This window comes from Artemia sp. Qi Xiang Cuo, chromosome 12 (genome assembly GCF_049724085.1).
Source record: "Artemia sp. Qi Xiang Cuo chromosome 12, ASM4972408v1, whole genome shotgun sequence".
NCBI lineage: Eukaryota > Metazoa > Arthropoda > Branchiopoda > Anostraca > Artemiidae > Artemia > Artemia sp. Qi Xiang Cuo.
Genome location: NC_142805.1, coordinates 30,189,465 through 30,209,068, shown reverse-complemented (window position 1 = coordinate 30,209,068; position 19,604 = coordinate 30,189,465). Strand labels below are relative to the sequence as shown.

The following is a 19,604-nucleotide window of genomic DNA, read 5'->3' as shown; positions in this document are numbered from 1 at the left end:
ATTTCACAGTTTGTGATATTTATCAATTACAAGTTTTAGTCATTGAGGGAAGCTAAGTTTCACTATAGTAGTTTTAAATATTGCGAATTGATTTGAAGTACATAAAGATGCCATTATTTCTTTTACAGTTTGCTATTATACTTCTTTAGAACATTTGTCATTAGTGTGCTTCAAGTTGTAACCACCTCTGGTCAATTACTCATCAGCCAGTGATCCTGTCTTAAGATTTTCAGAGCAGTAGGCTGTCTGGTGCCATTTACTGCCCTCGGACCTTTTTGAAGATTGCACCTATTACTGAAGACATGCCAGAATGTATCTTATGAAGCATTGTTTCTCTCTTATGAGGCCTAATCTCTCAAACAACTCAAATAACGAGACTGGCTGCACATCATTTTGCTTTGTTTTTGCTCTCTGGTGATGCAGAATCATTTTTTTGTGTTTATAATCCTGGATGATAATTTAAGAAACAACATTAGGGGTGTTGAGTGGGGGAGGGGATAGCAGTCCTGTTACTCAAGGGGTCCTACAAGGTCTTAATATGGGTCTTAGTTCATTTCTGTATGCCTTCTCTGCTTGTAAGGCTTGACAAATTCTGTGAAGATGAGTCTGTACCTTTCCTACCTGCACGCACTGGGGATAGGAAGTCCCTCCTAGAATAATTAATAAAAATGTGCTGTTTTGTGGCACCATCTTCGAGAAAAAAACATCGCCCTTAAAACAGAATATTATGCATACATATCAGTTTAGACTCTCAACACTAAAATATTGCACTCAAAGCTAAAATGCATATTCCAAAATACATGCAAGAAATAATACTAAAGAATAGAGTTGCCAAACTAAGGAATAAATTATCTTAATAATGACAACTTTCTAACTATTATTAAAAACAATATATGCAAAAAATGATATGGGATAAATGGATATATCATTAAACAAACTGCTCAGTTCTCTTCAGGGGTATTTCTTTCTTTCTTGCATGTTGAATGGGGAAGTTCTCCTATTAGAACATTAAGCTAGAAAAATATGTCAGCACTGACAACCATAGAAACCCTTGAATTATATAATTTTACTTTATTAGGTTTAAATCTGCCCTCCTTTTCCTTTGTTTGTAGACAATTTCTTGGGCTATTTGCAGCCAACCTTTTCAACTAGTATTAAAACATATTTTTGGCAAGCTTTTCTTTGTTTTATAGACAGACCTAATCTTTGAAGTTTTGCCATCCAACCCCAAGATGTTGCAACCAACTAAAAACACATTCCGGTTTCTAAAATTGTACTGTTTAGTATTCACAATATCATATGTATCATAATCCATCATATTGTCTGATCGTTGCACAATTTGTTGTTTTCTTTGCTTTTTTCTAATGATTATCAGTTTTTTTTATGTCAGCCTTTTCCATGACACGTACATATAATTGAGATAGAATTTTTCAAATGAACTACAAGTTCGTTCAAAATAGTACAAAAACGTAATTTATTATATTAAAGCACTTTCTCTAAAACAATTGTAGGCTATTTTTAAAAATAAAATTGGAAGCCATATAAAATATGCGTGCGAGAATTTAATTGATATTCAGAGCTGAAACAGAGGGAGAAAGAATATTAGAAAAGCTGAACTCCAGTTAAGTCTAAGCCTGCTAAATTTACCTTCTGTCTTAAAACAGATTGAAGATAGGTGTTTGCTATTTCACTTTTTACAGCGGTTGCTTGATATGTTTCATGAGATTGTTTCGTGATTGTTAATTAGATTATTGAATGCTAGGCTATATGTTGCAATTTAGATTGTGAGAATTTGCATATAAAGTAGGACTCAAGATTATGAACAAAAGAGCAACCAGATTTGGTTGCTCTTTTCTTCTGTAATGGGAAGTCAGAGAACCTAGAATATGCAAAGTAGTATAAATACATTCTATTTTTTTTGCTTATTTAGTAATACACCCTGACAATCTTAGTGTTTGGTGTGGTTTTGATTGATTTTTATCTTTGTTGTGAGATAAATTACTGTATTACAGCAAAAAAGGCAGTAAAACCAAAGTCCTTGCATCAATCATTTTGTTGCATAAGTGTAGCCAATAGATTTCAGTTAACAAATTCTGCATGGTAACTGTGTTGTAATAATTATCTGTAGAGTTGTGTTGACTGTATAATAGTAAGTAATTCACTTTAATTAATTTTAGAAAGAGAAGGATCTAGAGCTAGCAGCTTTAATTGGTCAGAGTCTTTTGTGCAAAAATAAGACTCTAGAAGAGAAACTGACATCATTGGATTGCCAACTTTCAGCTGCAAATGAGGCTGTTACCCAACTTAAGCATGATCTAACACTGAAAACAGAACTACTTCGGTTATACACTCATGACATTGAAGACTCTGGTTCTGATGGAGGTTGGTATTCTTCTTAAAAACTAAATATTGGTAAATGTCCTAGTTGTTTTGTACGGAAATCGCAGCCCTCTGTTGTCTAGGCCTGAAGGCAATCATGGGTATTCAGGGGAAAAAAAATATACGGGCCACTGTTGTCACAATATTATTTTTTTCTAAATTAGAGGAGCACCAGTTACAATATGCAAATAGGAGTGGGCATTCTAGGCCCTTGAAGGTTTGGCCCAGATTAAGGAGGTATGGTGCTTCAAGCTTGCGTTTAAGCTAAAATATACGATTTGTCCTCTATTTTATTACGTCTTTTTTCTTCCACAATTTTCTAGGGAGTGTCTCCCAAACTCCTCCCTGAAGGAAGGCGTTATCCCCACCAGTGTGAGTTATTAATTACTCCCTGGATGCTCATGAGGTATGAAGAGGAGCTAATTGTCCCTGATGTAGCATTATGTTTGAGAGTGTATTCAAACCAAGCATTTTGAGTTTTAAGAAAGACGCGGTTTACTGAATTCCACTTACCTACATCAAAGGTGCCTTTCTAAAACTGACAATGCTAGCCTGATGCAAGACAAGATAAATAAATAAAAAATCCCCCTCCCCCCCAAAATAGAGAGAGGAAATTCAGATTTTTAATTTAAGATAGTTTTAAGGGCCTCTAACTTGAAAAAAAACGTATGCTGTTGGCATTCATCAATTACCCTATATATTAAAGGAGTTGCAAAAATTTTGAAAGACCATGGTTGCACTAAGGTCTGCATGTTAGGAAGAAGTTAAGAAGGAGATGGGGTAAGAGGACTTTTCCAGAGGAGGATTTCGAATTTTTTGGTCCATCTTTTTTTTGTCAGAATCTAATTAAGCGTTACTAATCCAACCTCCCCCATCCTACTTATCTCTCCTGAAATGCAGGTATGTGGACACAGAAAAGAACAACACCAACAACGTATGTTTGTTTAAATAGGCCAAATCTTTATTAGTATCCTACTCTGCAAAATGTAGAATGGATGTACAGGTACCAGCATATCTATAAAAGTAGATTTATATTGAGATTTGCCTTGATTAAATGCCCTAGTTACCTAGTATATAATTTATCGAGTGTGTTGGAAAACCGGTTTTGAATTAAGGTGTGTAAAAGATATGAGAAATTTAATTCATTTTTGTTGATTCAGAAAATAGCAATAAATATATATTTACTCATTTAAAATCCTAGTAGAAAAAAAAGTCAGTTAAAAAATCACTCTGAAAAGTTTGTACAATCAGAAGCGACAGTCTAGTGTTGCTTTTGTGAAGAGCCATGTGTCTTCAATATATTTACTTGCTTGTATTAAGTCCCGTCCGTCCTTGAAGGTCGTTTTGAGTATCTTCTTTCACCAGTCTCTTGATGTAACTCCTGTATGCGCTTCTATCTTCTTCCAGGTGGTAAGCTCTAAGCTTTTTTAGTACTCGGCCCTCCTCCGTAATCCCCAAGACATCCTTCAGATGGTCATTTTGTTCAGAAAAGTCAATAGATCCAATAAATATGTCTTTAGGAATGACGAGGACCAAATATAGTGTAAAATATCAATTATTTACAAATAGGTTTTGTTATGGAAAAGGAGTTTTTTTATATTGGGTGTTCAAAACTTTCAGGAATCGTTCTACAGACCAAGAGGATCATATATTTTGTTGCCCGAAGGGGCAGGGTGTCAGGAGCCCTGGAAAGGGGTCAACAAACTTTTTGTCCCTGATCAGTTTTAAACTACTGCCACAATTCCTTTGACCAAGAACGACCTAATGTATAAAAGGAATACTTTTGGGACGTGGGCCCCTAATAACGGGGCCAAAGAAAAGGGCTATTTTTTCTGATTGGCTCAAGACTTATATCATTAAGTCTACAGACTAAGGAAGGCCACCCCAGAATGAAAAAAACAAACAAAAAACATTGGTTTTACCAAAAAGGGGCCCAACAGAGGACCGAATTTTTTTTTTTTTTTTTTTTTTTTTTTTTTGATTAGCTTGAAATTAAAGTCCCAGAGTCAAGGAGACCATAGTGTAAAAAAGCGCGTTTAGCTTAGAGGCACCCCTCCCCCTCAAAAAGGGATAAAGAGGGCTCCAAAAATGGGGCACGTAAGACTGGCCAAAATATTGTTTTAGTTGGGACCTGAAAAACCGAGCTCTCTAAAAATATGGCCTGGAAATGGTCTGAAAAACCTTCCGGATTGGCGTGAAACTTTTAAGGATCGTTATCTGGGCTAAGGGTGATAGTAAATAATTTCTGAGACCACACTGGCTAATCATGATAAACAAAAAATCGCGAAGAAAGGAAGAAAACGAGGACAATTAAAAGCCAGTGAAAAAATTGAAAAATTATGCAAATATTTCGGTCAAGACCTCCGCTTGACCGTCCTCAGTGCAGAATAAAACTGATAAAAATATAAAAACCAAACCTTAAAATAAAAACACCAAACTAAAATTGGACGACCCTTTCCTAGTAACGGTGAAAGGGTAACTCGGTGAAAGGGTAAAGGGTATCCTTTCACCGTTACTAGGAAAGGGTCGTCCAATTTTAGTTTGGTGTTTTTATTTTAAGGTTTGGTTTTTATATTTTTATCAGTTTTATTCTGCACTGAGGACGGTCAAGCAGAGGTCTTGACCGAAATATTTGCATAATTTTTCATTTTTTTCACTGGCTGTTAATTGTCCTCGTTTTCTTCCTTTCTTCGCGATTTTTTGTTTAAGGGTGATAGTTGCCTGAGCTAAGGGCCAAAACATCGTGCTGGGAGGGAGACAGGTGCTAGGGGGTCCTAAGATGGGCTAAAAACTTATGGACAAAAAAATTAGAAAAAACTATTAGTTCTCCTGGAAACGGACCAAAAACTTTTTCCACCTAAAACCTTAAAACACACATCCGTAAGCTACTGGGCCAAGTGAACCCTAATATATAGAAAGATTGAGACTGGAAAGCCACACATAGGTATTGCCTGATGGGCTGTAAAGTTGCATGTTGATAGTAACAAGAGAGCCTTAATGACAATGAAAAACTTCGAAAAAAATCAGCATATGTCGATTCCTAATGGCAGAAAATAAGCGCAATGTTTTTATGTATCTATCCTATAGACCGTCACCTGGCATAGTATATCACATGTATGGTCAAGTGTGACTTATTCTTAAACTATGCTTTAGATTAGCTTTCTTAAAAAAAGCTATAAAGTTCTTAACTGGTGAAAAAATAGAAAAAGTTCAAGCTGTAATAATCTAATTACCGCACTAAACTTGTTCTTTACTCCAAGTCCTAAGTCAAACTAATCAAAAATTAGCAAAATAGTAAGCAGAGTTGCTTGAGACAGAATTTCATCTAAAGAAAAGAACCATGATTTATACAGACGAAAACTTAAAGGCAATTTAGGCTTCGTCGATTCCTGACGCCCGAAAATGGTTCTAAATGTTTCTTGTCTTTTATAGGCTTGAAACTTCAGGACACATATTGAGGGCTAAATAGACATAATCAAAACAAAGTATTTTGAAATTTGGTTATATTCATTTGTGATACCTGAACCTGGGCCAACAAACTGCGTTTTTTTCCGATTAGAACTTCAACATCGTTGGTTATCGACTTCAATGAAGACAAAAAATATTAAAAAACAGTTTGTTGTGCTGATTTGTGCTGCCCAAAATAGGAAAAATTCTGTTTTTCTCTGACCGGCTTGCAACATGTCTTGCTGGGTATATATATATACCAGGCAAAACGAATCTAAGAGGAGTAAAAATTCAAAAATTGATTTACTTATTCTTGACCCCCCAAAATGGGGGGGGGGGAAATAATTTTCCTCCGATCGGTTTAAAAATTTGAGGGTAAGTAGACTGGGCCAAGGGGACCTAAATGAGGACAACGAATTTTGGAAGAAAGTTTGGTTGTAATGATTCATAGCGGGAATTTTTTTTTTTTCTGATACACTTGAAAATTTCATGGAAGAGGGAATCTTCCATGAAATTTTCCACAAAAAAAAATTAAGGAAACACATCTGGTTGGTTTGATTCGAGACATACGATTTTTTATCAAACAGTTCGTGGTAACGAACTGTAAGTAAGGAGCGACCCGGCTCAATGGTAACCGAAACTCTAGAAAACGGGTTTTTGATACCAATAGATATATCAAAAGAATCAGATTTCAATGTTGATTTCAAATATATAACTTTCATCAAGTTTAGTGCTACCCATCAAAAGTGACGCGCCTGAGAAAATTTGGCTGATTTTCGAAAAAAGGGGGAAAGACCCACTAAAAGTTATAAAACCTTAATGAAAATCACACCATCAGAGTCAGCGTATCTGAGAACCCTACTGTAGATGTTTCAAGCTCCTATCTACAAAAATGTGCAATTTTCCATTTTTCGCCAGAAGAAAAATAACGGATGCGTGTTTATTTTTTTTTTTTTTTTTTTGGTTGTTTTTTTTTAAATGGGTGATCGTATAGACCCAGTGGTCCTAGAAAATAGTTGGAGGGCTCATTTGAACGGAAATTAAAATTTATAGTTCCCTTTTTTAGTGACAAAAAAAAATGGAGGGCAACTAGGCCCCCTCCCACGCTCATTTTTTTCCCAAAGTGACCCGATCAAAATTTTGAGATAGCCATTTTCTTCAACACGGTCGAAAATATGATAAAAATGTCTTTTAGGATGACTTGATCCCCCAAAGTCCCCAGGGGGAGGGCTGAAAGCTATGAACTTTACTCAATGTTAACATATAGTATTGGTTATTGGGAAGTATACAGACTTTTTCAGAGGAGATTTTTTCTGGTAGGTGGGGGAAGGAGAGGGTCGGGGGCTATATGGAAGGATCTTTCCATGAAGGAAGTTTTCGTGGGGGAAGGGAAATTGCCATGAAGGGGGCGCCGGACTTGCCAGTATTATTTATTGGTTATTGGGAAGTATACAACCATTTTCAGGAAGGATTTATTCTGGAGGGGGGGGGCTAGAGGAGGGGAGTACTCTGGAGAATATTTCCGTGGAGGATGTTTCTTTGTGGTAAGGGACATTTCTATGAAGGGGCGCCGGATTTCCAAGCATTATTTAAAAAACGATCAGAAATTAAATAAAAAAAAACAAGTTTTTTCAACTGAAATGTAAGAAGGAATATTAGAACTTAAAACGAACAGCAATTATAACGTATGTGAGGGGGTTCTCCCCCAAGTCAATACCTCGCTCTTTACGCAACAGTTTTTTTTAGTGCTTTCAAAAGAGTTATCTATTCTAATTAAACGGCCTTTGTTATTCAGGGGTTTGTGAATCAAAATTTTTTTTTAAATTTTAACGTAATGAGCGTGTTATTGAATAAGGGGAGAACCCCTTCATATAAGTAATAACATATACGTAATAAAAAAAAAACAATAAAAAAAAAAGCGATACGGCTCAATAGTAATCGAACCTTTTAAAAACGAAATTTTGATGTCAATAAATGTATCAAAAGAATGTGTTTATAATGATGATCCTAAATATATAAATTTTATTAAGTTTAGTATTACTCATCAAAGGCTACGAGCCTGAGAAAATTTACTCGATTTTTTAAAGAGGGGGAAACATCCCCTACAAGTGAAAGAATTTTTATGAAAATCACACCGTCAGATTCAGCGTATCAGATAACCCTATTACATAGGTTTCAAGCTCACATCTGCAAAAATCTGCAACTTTGTATTTTTTGCCAGAAGAAAAATATACAAATATAGAAGTTAGTTACATAAGTCAATTTGTAAAGACATCCATTTAGCAAAAGAAAAGTAAAATTTTTACGCAAATAAAAGCTGCATTAACTAAAAACCGATCAGAAATTAAATAAAAAAAACAAGTTTTTTAAACTGAAAGTAAGGAGCGACATTAAAACTTAAAACGACCAGAAATTATTCCGTATATGAAAGGGGCTGTCCCCTCCTCAACGCCTCGCTCTTTACGCTAAAGTTTTTTATTGTTTTAAAAAATAGAGTTGTGAGAAAGTCAAACTTTTTATTGTTTTAAAAAATAAAGTTGTGAGACAGAGTCAAACTTTAGCGCAAAGAGCGAGGCGTTGAGGAGGAGACAGCCCCTTTCATATACGGAATAATTTCTGTTCGTTTTAAGTTTTAATGTCGCTCCTTACTTTCAGTTTAAAAAACTTGTTTTTTTTATTTAATTTCTTTTTAAAGACAACAAGACATACCTCTTTTTTATAAAGGACCTTTACATGTATTAATTTTAATTTCAATAAAATAGAACACGAAAACTTTCTTTCAGTAAAATGGTGGACTATGCCCAAAATTTTGATTAAAATCCAATATTTTAGTTCTTGAGCAGAAAAACTGAAAAACAAAACATTATATATTCGTACAATTAACTATAATAAAACCAGATTAATAAAAAACGAACAGAAGTTAATTTAAGAAAACAGTTTCCACAAAGAATTTTTAAATGATTAAAGCATAGAACGGGCAGAAATGAAGTCATGTAATAATTAAGAATTAAAATGAGCAAAAGTAATGAAACACAAAATGAAAAAAAATTAAAATGAATAGTCCCAAAGCGTAAAGATAAAAGATGGATGAATAGATGAGTTCTAAAACGAGCAAAAATTAAAATGGATTATCATATCAAACTGAAAACGAACCAAAATTACCACAAATAAAAGTAGAGCTACCGCCGCCCTAAACCTTCTAAAGGCCAGAGCGTCATTTGCGCTTTACGAAACGCAAGCATATTTTGAACAGTCTCTCTTTTGGTATTATAACAGTGAAATATCAAAAATTGCTGGAACTTCCAGGAATTGATGTCAACAAATTTTAATCAATGAAGCTAATTTTCTTTGTCTACTATGCAGTAAATTTTTATTCATACTTTCTTTCCTTTAAACCAGGAAAATATTTTTTCCTCTCTTTTCTTTCCTCTGAATCCAATTCAGATGTATTTAATATTCAGTTGTTGATTATTTTTTGATTCTTTATCCCAATTTACAGCTTCTATAAGCTATAACATTTTGCTTCAAAAAATACCTATGATCATTTTCAAGGTTTGATTGGGTATCAATTTTCTACAAGTTGGTATGAAAAGTATAAAACAAAACGGTTATGAAAGCGTCCTTTTAAAATATTAAGATTTCGAAGTCACCGTACGTGCAATCTGGATTTTATGTTGTTAAGGTCTGGACAAAATAAAAACCGTATTTTTCAAAACACACAGGATTTTCGGTAAAGCACAAATGATACCCAAACCTTTTAGTAGATTGGAGAGGAGGAGTCCCACTTTTTAACTTTGATTAGCCTTGTGGTTTTCTTTTGTGTTGTCACTGCTCAAATCGTTTAGTAAAGCCCAAATGACACTCTGGCGTTTAGAGGGCTTAGGTGGATGGTAGGCCTACTTTTGTCTGTTGCAATTCCTCTTTGTTTTAAAGTTACTTGATTATTAGTTTTAATTTTTATTCTTTTCAGAATTCATCTATTCATCCATAAATGTATCTGGTATCTTGGCTTTATGTGATTATTCATTTTAATTTATGTTTTTTTGGGGTTTTGTCAATTCATTCATAATAATTTCTGTTTGTATAAAGTTTGTAATGTTATATGATATAATTCCCACCCGTTTAAGTTTCAATATGGTTCTTTACTTTTCATTGAAAAATCTATTTTTTTCAATACGTTTAAAAAAAAAAATATAAATTATCAAACAGTTCGTGGTAACGAACTGTAAGTAAGGAGCGACCCGGCTCAATGGTAACCGAAACTCTAAAAACCGGAATTTTGGTACCAATAGATACATCAAAAGAATCAGATTTTAATTTTGATTTCAAATATATAAGTTTCATAAAGTTTAATAATACACATCAAAAGGTAAGCGCCTGAGAAAATTTGGCTGATTTTCGGAAAAAGAGGGAAATACCCCCTAAAAGCTATAGAACCTTAATGAATTTCACACCATAATATTCAGCGTAGCAGAGAACCCTACTGTAGAGGTTTCAAGCTCCTATCTAAAAAAATGTGGAATTTTGCATTTTTTGCCAGAAGAAAGATCACGGGTGCGTGTTTATTTGTTTATTTGTTTGTTTGTTTTTTGTTTTTGTTTTTCCAGGGGTAATTCTATTGACCCAGTGATGCTAGAATATCTTAGGAGGGCTCATTGGAACGTCAATTAAAAGTTCTAGTGCCCGTTTTAAGTGACCAAAAAAAATTGAAGGCAGCTAGGCCCCCCTCCCACGCTCATTTTTTTCTCAGTCACCCAATTAAAATTTTGAGATAGCTATTTTGTTCAGCATAGTCGAAAATCTAATGAAAATGTACTTTAGGATGACTTAATCCCCCACAGTTCCCAAGGAAAGGGCTGCAAGTTATGAACTTTGCCCATTGCTTGCATATTGTATTGGTTATTGGGAAGTATACAGACATTTTCAGGACGAATTTTTTTTGGTGGGGGGGGGAGGGGGTTACTCGGGAGAATCTTTCCGTGGAGGATGTTTCTTTGGGGTAAGGGACATTTATATGAAGGGGGCGCCGGATTTCCAAGCATTATTTGAAAAACGATCAGAAATTAAATTAAAAAAAAGTTTTTTCAACTGAAAGTAAGAAGCAACATTAGAACTTAAAATGAACAGAAATTATTACGTATATGAGGGGGTTCTCCCCCAAGTCAATACCTCGCTCTTTACGCTAGTTTTTGTTTAGTGCTTTCAAAAGAGCTATCTATTCTAATTAAACGGCCTTTGTGATTCAGGGGTGTGTGAATTAAAAAAAAATTTAACTTTTAACGTAAAGAGAGTGGTATTGACTAAGGGGAGAACCCCATCATACACTTAATAACATATACGTAATAAAAAAAAAACAATAAAAAAAACCAGTGATACGGCTCAATAGTAAGCGAATCTTTTAAAACCAGAAATTTGATGTCAATAAATGTATCAAAAGAATGGGCTTATAATGCTGATTCTAAATATATAAATTTTGTTAAGTTTAGTATTACTCATCAAAGGCTACGAGCCTGAGAAAACTTACCTGATTTTTAAAGAGGGGGAAACATCCCCTAAAAGTGAAAAAAATTTAATGAAAATCACTGTCAGATTCAGCGTATCAGAAAACCATATAACATAGGTTTCAAGCTCATATCTGCAAAAATCTGCAACTTTGTATTTTTTTTCCAGAAGAAAAATATACGAATATATAAGTTCGTTACGTAAGTTAATTTGTAAATTACGTCAGAGCCCAATTTAGAGACAGCCATTTAGCAAAAGAAAAGTAAAATTTTTATGCAAATTTTGATTACTTATTCAATGACGGCGAGCCAAAATAAAAGCTGTATTAACTAAAAAACGATCAGAAATTAAATTAAAAAAAACAAGCTTTTTAAACTGAAAGTAAGGAGCGACATTAAAACTTAAAATGAACAGAAATTATTCCGTATATGAAAGGGGCGGTCCCCTCCTCAATGCCTTGCTCTTTATGCTAAAGTTTTTTTATTGTTCTAAAAAATAAAGTTGTGAGACAGAGTCAAACTTTAGTGTAAAGAGCGAGGCGTTGAGGAGGGGACAGCCCCTTTCATATACGGAATAATTTCTGTTCGTTTTAAGTTTTAATGTCGCTCCTTACTTTCAGCTAAAAAAACTTGTTTTTTTTTATTTAATGATATAAAAGACTCAGCTTATTTGTTAAGGATCTTAACATATTAGTTTCCCTCTGATATACCTTTTTGCGAGGAAGGGTATTGTGTAAACCACTACATTATTTCAATTTGCTTTTCATGTCTTGGGACCAGCAGTGCTTAAGTTTTTATTTAAAGAATGAAGTTTTTTTTTATTTATAATTTGTAAATCTAGCAAAATCTCAATGCTTACCATTTTGTAGATCTTTTTGGGGAAAATTTTGTTTCTAGGATGATATTTATCACAGCATTCCTTGATCGGGGTTGTCCCCAAGTTTAATTTAATATTAATATTTAGTTATTCCTGCTTAATGTCTCGTTTATAATTGAGACCAAAGATCACGGGAAAGTCGATATCGCATATGAAAAAAAAACAAAATAACCACCAACGCCATCTTCCTTAAACATCGAAATTATGAAGTAAATTATAGAAACCTGTATAAAGATATTCTTTTTTTTTGTTTTTGTTACTTTTGTTTTTGATCCAAAGCTAGAAGGGCCAATTTTACTAAAATGGCAAATGAAAAGATTTGTATAGGTTTTTAAAAACTAGCCAATATTATGCATACTAACCTATTCAAATCTAATTTATAACCAATAAAATCATTCAAAACAAATGAATTTTCCCAAATTTGAGAAAATTTATGGCTGTATCCATTTACCTTTAGTTATAATCGCAATTTTTGACCAATCAAAGTCAAGCCTATTTTCATTTTTCTAATTCATCTCGATAAGGCTGAATTTGTCAGTGGCGCTGATAGTTTTTATTCCTATTAAACCCATGCTAATGCCCATGTCTCCAGTTTGTCTCTTTTCTGTTTGATAAAGGCTTTCAGTCTTAAGATGGATAATTTTTTTTGTATCAGATTATTTTTATTTTAGGCACACCATTGGGTCTTCGTTCACTAACACTTGATTTATTGCAAAGAAAAATATCAGGACTTGAGGCAGATAACAAAAAACTCAGAGTTGAAGCTTCACAACTAGCAAACGAAACTGATGACACCGAAGAAAAAGAACAACAATTATTGCAAGATATCTTTAATCAGTTAAGTAAGTACTTTTATTAATTACTAGTGACGAAATCAAATTGAAGCCTATAATTGGCTCATTCAGGCTCTTCTGCAAAAATTTTGTTTGATGGAATGGATGGAGGCTCTCATTTCAAGATAAAATCAGGTTGAGAGATATTTGGAATTTAAGGAAGGAATCCAGGCCATATTCCCCCTTGAGTATACGTTTTTAAACCTTAATTTTCGATTCAGAATTATTAAATTAAGAGTCCTTCCAGAATCATGTGCTTTGTTTATGTACTAGAAGGGGTAAGCAGATGGAAGCTAGTGTCCTGGCTGTTCTTTGGGGTTTCTGGACACAGCCGGGGGTTTTGGACACCTGACCTCCTTGGTGAGGAAGCTAGATTCTAGTCATGAGGCTATCGACCTGAAGGGGTTGTTGAATCTTGGCAATACTTGTGAATCAGGACCCGGTGTGACCTTTATGGGGGAAGGAAGGGGACAGATCCCTATATTCTTAACATTAGAATATCTAGCGGATGGGATATCGGATCTCAACCAAACTCATCTGGAAGTAAGAGTTAGTTTCCAACCCGTGTCTTGTGTATTTCCTGTTCTGACCTTGGAGGGAAGGGAAGCTAAATGCTTTGGCGATATCAACTAGAACGAGTTGTCAGACACCTGATCTCCTCATTCCTAAAGTATGCTGGTTTCCACGGTTTGCCTTTTTGGTGTTTAAAATACGATCTGGCCTCTCGAGGCTACATTCACGTTAAAAGGACAACCAGAATTGATTGTTCGTTCTCACCAAACCGGATGAGGGTTAGTAACCAATTTTTCTTTTTTTTTGGGGGGGGGGATTCAGACCCAATCTGATTCATATATGTTGGAGGGGGATTAGGGGTTATTAGAATTTCGGTTATTAGGGTGTCTACCAAAGTGGTTGTTGGATTTCAGTTACTGTTAGAAGTAATGTTCTAGAACCCTTTTCATAGCTCAGGATCGATTTGGTCTCTTGGAAAAGGGAGCAAGGAGCAGGAACGAGGCTCTAAATCATTGTCATGAGCAAATCTACCATAGAGGACGCCGAATACCAAACAATTTTTTGTTAAGGAGGGACTAAGCGTTAGGCCAATAGTTGAGCCTTGTAAGATGTGCACGTGGTTTGATCTCTAGGAGGGAGGGGTACCTTTTGTTTTGTTCAGCCTAATTTCTAGGTAGACTGATGGGATTAATAAACTTGCGTATTTTATTTCACATATCTTTTTCTTCGAAAATTCTAGAAAGGAACCATAAAATTACTAAATATAGCATTTTTTATGTACTTTTCAACTTTTGTCTCCCCCCACCGAGTACAGATTTTTGCAATATGCTGTTACTTATTTAATAATAGAACTAATATGTGTCATAAAATTCTCTTAGGGTGAAAACTTGCTTTCTTCTGTAAAATTCCCAAGCTGTATTTATTTTAGGGACACGCCTTTGTTGACTAGCAATTAATTTTTATGATTGAAAATTACTGTCTTTGAAATTAATGTTTTTTTACTTTTTCCAAAAAAGTCAAATGTTCGGAATCACAATATAAACTAAACACCGTGTTCAATTAGAATATTCATTACATTACTGCACCTCATCCCCATTTCTCTCCCAGCAGTGCTAGTTTTCCTCTCTTTAATTCTTTTTTCTAAGTGGAATGGAATAAATATCAGTTTTTTATTAGCACGAAAGATAGATTTATTCACCTGTTACAGTGATTTGGAAATATTATCTATTTCAAATAGTTTTTTTTTCTAAATCTCCGTCTCTGACGTCATTTGAAAGTTGCAATTCTATAAGATTTTGGTAAAAAGATTTTCTAAGCTTCAAGGAAGAAGAGATTGTCCCTCTTCCCGCTCTCCTCCGGGTTTCGACTGTTTTTGCTGTTGGGATCAGTTTATCTAAGACGTTCAGCTCTTCGCAACTGATAGGGTTTGAGCCATTTACTTCCTTAGATCTTCCCACGCCGGCTGCCGCATAAGGCTACGAAAATGCCTCTTGACGACGACCTCGTCAGTTCGTTGGACCGAAGACTTTCCTGGGTTGACCTTGATATCGCAGCGTTCTTCTCGAGATAACAACAAAACATCTCTCTTTACCCTCTGTATCTCCTACTTCCGAGAGTGAACCAACAACTGACGCCATGGGGTGGGTTACCTTCCGCCCATTCTAACCATGTGTCCCCAACAGCGCAATCGACTGCTTGTAGTTTTATTCTGTCACTAGCTTATACTAACAAGGTTGTTTACTTGTCTAAAGTATGCACTTGGGATATAAAAATACTTTATCACTAGAAAAATTCTGTAACAGAGCCTATTAGAGGTAAAGAAAATTTGGGCGTTCCAGATTTGATTGCGATGAAAAAAAAGCACCCAAACGTTTTCGGATTATTTTCTAAAAATATTCTAAAAGCGTACTGCGGCTATTTTGATATAAATGACTCTCTTCCCACAAATATGACTATAATCAACAATAATATACATTACCATCATTTGAAATTGAAGAAGTAGAGTAAATAAATCAGTAAAGCTTGAACACAAACACAAAAGAACACAAATAAAGTAGAGCTTGAACACAAAGCTTACTTGAAAACAAATGAAAAGGATGTCCTCTATTAGTTACAGGCAAAACATCAATCATTCAGTTATTAATTTTCTGGGGGGTGGTTTTACCAAAAGAAAATCTTCTTGGGATATCATGTAAGATAAGAGTTTAGAATTCATAACTAACTTATCTGCCTTTTTATCTTTTTTTATGGGGGAGAAATACCAGGATTTTACATTTGCCAAGCCAAAATTTGGGTGGTCTAAAAGCATACCCCTCCTTCCCCCGAGGATCGTCCCTGGCTGCAGGTTTGACTGGCTGGCTGCTCATATCAATCTGCATTTATGTAACCGCATTATGTAATCATTTATCATTAATCATTCATCAATCTCATTCATCAATTCATCAATCAAGCATTAATCATTTATTATGTAATCCGCATAAATGTAACGCCTTTGCTATTTATGAATAGTTTATGAGTGCGACCTGTTGAGTGCCTGAATTTTTAGAATAGTGTGCTGTTTTTTGATAAGGTGATACTTTTTGACAAAAATAAACTTAAATTATTACTTATTAGAAGATCTATCTGAAAGATCATGAAATTTGTCCAATATCTTGTCGTAAAGGCATTTGTTAAGTTGAGCAGACTATGCGGGGGAGGTATAGACTGGTGTGGTTTTGAAATTTGGAGGAAAAGAATGAATGAATTAACTTTTATTACCCATCATATATACAGAAAAAAGATGGATTACACCAAAAATAAAGAAAAGGAAAACTAAATCGCATGCAAAATACTGGTAATCATACAGTAAGATAAGACCAACGTGAAATAAGAATATCTTCCACTATAGTGCAGGCGGTAGGTTTATAAAACTGCGAGTCCCCTCCACGGAGGGGCTCCTATTATTCCAAAACGTCAAGCAAGAATTTTAAATTAATGTCCTGGGTGCAGGTTTTACTGATGATAAAGTACAAGCAAATGTTTAAATCTTTGTTTAAACTGTGGCAAGACATGAAACCCTAGTCAAGTATATAATAAGTAATCATATAATATAATAACAATCATAAATAAAAAGAAATAAAAGAATATAATAAGTAATCATAATATAATAAGCTTTAGAGCATAACCTGTGTGCATTGAGAGTGACATGTAAGCTTTATCAACAAAGCTTACTCTATGCCTAGAAGTCAAGATTATTAATCCAGATTTTTTTTCAGGTGAAGCGAACAGTCAAGTAAAGTTGTTAACAGATGAAATAAACGCGAAATATGAAGAGAACGCGAAACAACAGGATGAAATTTCAGCTCTTGTCGCCCAAGTGTCTGAATTCAAGACGAGGTCGAAAAATCTCAGTGCTGACAATGAGGAGCTTATCATGCAGCTGACTGTTGCTAGGGAATGCCAAAATGAGCTTGCCACGGAATTAGCTGACTTGAAAGGTTCTAACATAAAGTTATATAGTAGAATATACAAGTGCCTTTGTATCAATATTAAGTTATAATAACTGGGAATCCTGTGGTGAATTTTTAAATGACGAAGGAAAAAAAGAGGACACATCGTGCTACCCATGCAAAAAATTATTTTCCTTGTTGTTCAAGGTGGGGGTTGTAAGTATCCTGGATTGGGTTTTTGGCAATGATGATTCCAAATTCCAAGGATATCCTTTCGTTCCGATCTGACGCATTTTCGAGGGATTACGGGCAAGGCCTTTTCCAGGGGGAGTTCTGGGTTAGACCCCCCTCCTCCCCTGAACTTTTTTTCTGACTCGTAAAAACGTAAAAAAATGGATATAGATAGGTTTTTGATGCTTTCTTAAGGTTTTTCTGTACCCCCCCCCTCCCTCTTGGTTTCAGGCCTTTTTCTGAAATTCCCATGAGTTTATTTTTGCAATAAACTTTTACTATTAGGGCTAATCGAAGTAATAGTTACCATTCCTGAATCAGCTACAAATGGTAATTTTTTCCACTACGCAACTTTTGAAACTATGTTTTTAAATGTTTAGTTACTGTGGGCCGTGGTTCGTTCTTTACTAAGTTGCAGCTAACGCTGCAACCATGATTTTGGCAGGGTTGTCACATGAAGGTATTTGGGGTATCTACAATATTGCTGTTACGAGAAATATGTGAATATAAGGCTCCACAATTAATTTGATAAATTTATTAACAAATGAAGGATTCCCAAATTGAATTTCTCAAGAAGGATTTGTTACGGTCTGCCCGTGTCTGGCAACAATGAGATTCCCCTGTTTAGATAGCAAAGGGTAATTGCACGACATTTTCCAAGGCTTGTTTTTATTGGGAAAAGGCATATTAGTAAAATGCGATTTTGTAACAGTATTTTCGCTTTGCATTATATGTTTTTTTCCTTCTTTGACACCCAGTTGTTATCCCAAAAGCGTGGCATTGAGTTGGCAGATAAAATTTTCCTTTAGAATTTAGGTTCTACTTAAGGGCGATTCGCAGTGAGGTTTTAATATTACCGAGATTTAGCTAATACTATTTGAGCCAATAAGATTCCTGAATGGCTGGAAAATTATAGACAAATTTCTGATTGGCTCAAATTAGCGCTAGCTAAATCCTGGTAATAGTAGAATATCATTGTGAATGGGCCTTTACGTTCTTGTTTCACATGTTCTTTGGGCTTGACTTAAAATTGTGTAATACAAATTGGGAAACTGAAATAAAAATAAAACAAAAATTGTTACCACTATCTAGTGTCGTGTTATATGCATGGTTGTCACTCTTAGTAAAACTTTACTAGATCTAGTAAAAATTGGCATGGAATTTAATAAGAAGTAAATCTCTGTAGTGGCAAGCCTGGTTAGACTTCCTTGCAAAGAGCGGGAGGAGCTGGGGAAAACCTGAGACCCTGGTGATTTTTAAGATTAAATAGTCAAATAAAAAAAAAATGCATACACAAATCATATGAATAACCTGTATAGAGATAAATTAGTGTGTGTGTCCAAGAGATATTTGGTTTCCCAGTTTGTTTTTGTAATATTGAACTAGTTTTGAAATTTACTATTAATGACCCGTTGGAAGTAGATAAGATTAACATTGATAAGTTTTACCTTAAGTCTGAAAACAATCCTTAATCTTTTTTTCTTTTTTTCAAGCATGTAATAAAGTGCTCGAGTTCTTATTTATTTGCTTTTATTTTTAATGTGTTCTATTCATTTTTTCTAAGGCTCTTGTTTTTTTTTCCTGTAAATTGTTGCTTTGTTTCATTTATTGGTGTTTTTTTTTTTAACTTTATTTACATATTTTTACTGTCCCTCGATTTTAAAGAAAATAAATTCATAATTTTAGAAAGAAAAACAATAAATAATAAATTATCCGACAAGTTTTAAAGCATAGTTTTTAAATGGCTATAAAACTCATTTCAAATCTTATCAATAACCTTCCAAAAAGAAAGGACATATTGAATAAAATCTTAAGTTTATACTAGCAGCAAAATTATAGTAGCAACCTTTATATTATAATAATCATATTTAATAATTAAAAATTTTCAATTGTATAATTTTTTTTTTTTTTTTTTTGCTCAGCCAGGAGCAACCTGCAACGAGAAATAAGTGGCAAATTACAAGTTTTTCTGCTATTACAAAAGTAAGACGAATTTCAGTTGTGAACCAGCATTGAGTTTTTTGTCTGTTGACCCTACCATTCACATAAAACAAAAGTTTAGCGGTAAACAGAAACGTGTTTTCTCTGAAAGCAATGCTTTGATTCAGTTTTGTGAATGACCATTTAAACACCTCAATACGAATATCAGACTCTCTCTTAGTTAAGTGATGCAATACTTGTAAATTGTAAGAGGGAATTTTTGCTATTTAAATTTGATTAAAGGTTGATTTTCTACCTAACTTTGTAGATGTCCTGTGGGTGATTTTTTTAAGGCGTCTATGCCAGAGTGTGGTTCTTTGGTGATGCTGCCTATTCCCCTTAAATTCTAGTCACCTCTGTCCACGGCCGTACCCAGGTGGGGGGGGGGGGTTTGAACCCCTCCCGAAATGTTTTT

The 19,604-nt window shown here is 34.5% G+C and overlaps 1 protein-coding gene across 1 annotated transcript in view; it reads left to right on the top strand.

The window, feature by feature from the left end:
• Positions 1-19,604, top strand: part of milt (trafficking kinesin-binding protein milt) — a 132,018-nt gene that overhangs the window by 61,800 nt on the left and 50,614 nt on the right. The window contains exons 4-6 of the mRNA XM_089097572.1: positions 2,178-2,382; positions 12,876-13,046; positions 16,805-17,026. Of these exons, the coding sequence (XP_088953698.1) occupies positions 2,178-2,382; positions 12,876-13,046; positions 16,805-17,026 (598 nt within the window). The remainder of the gene's footprint in view (positions 1-2,177; positions 2,383-12,875; positions 13,047-16,804; positions 17,027-19,604) is intronic.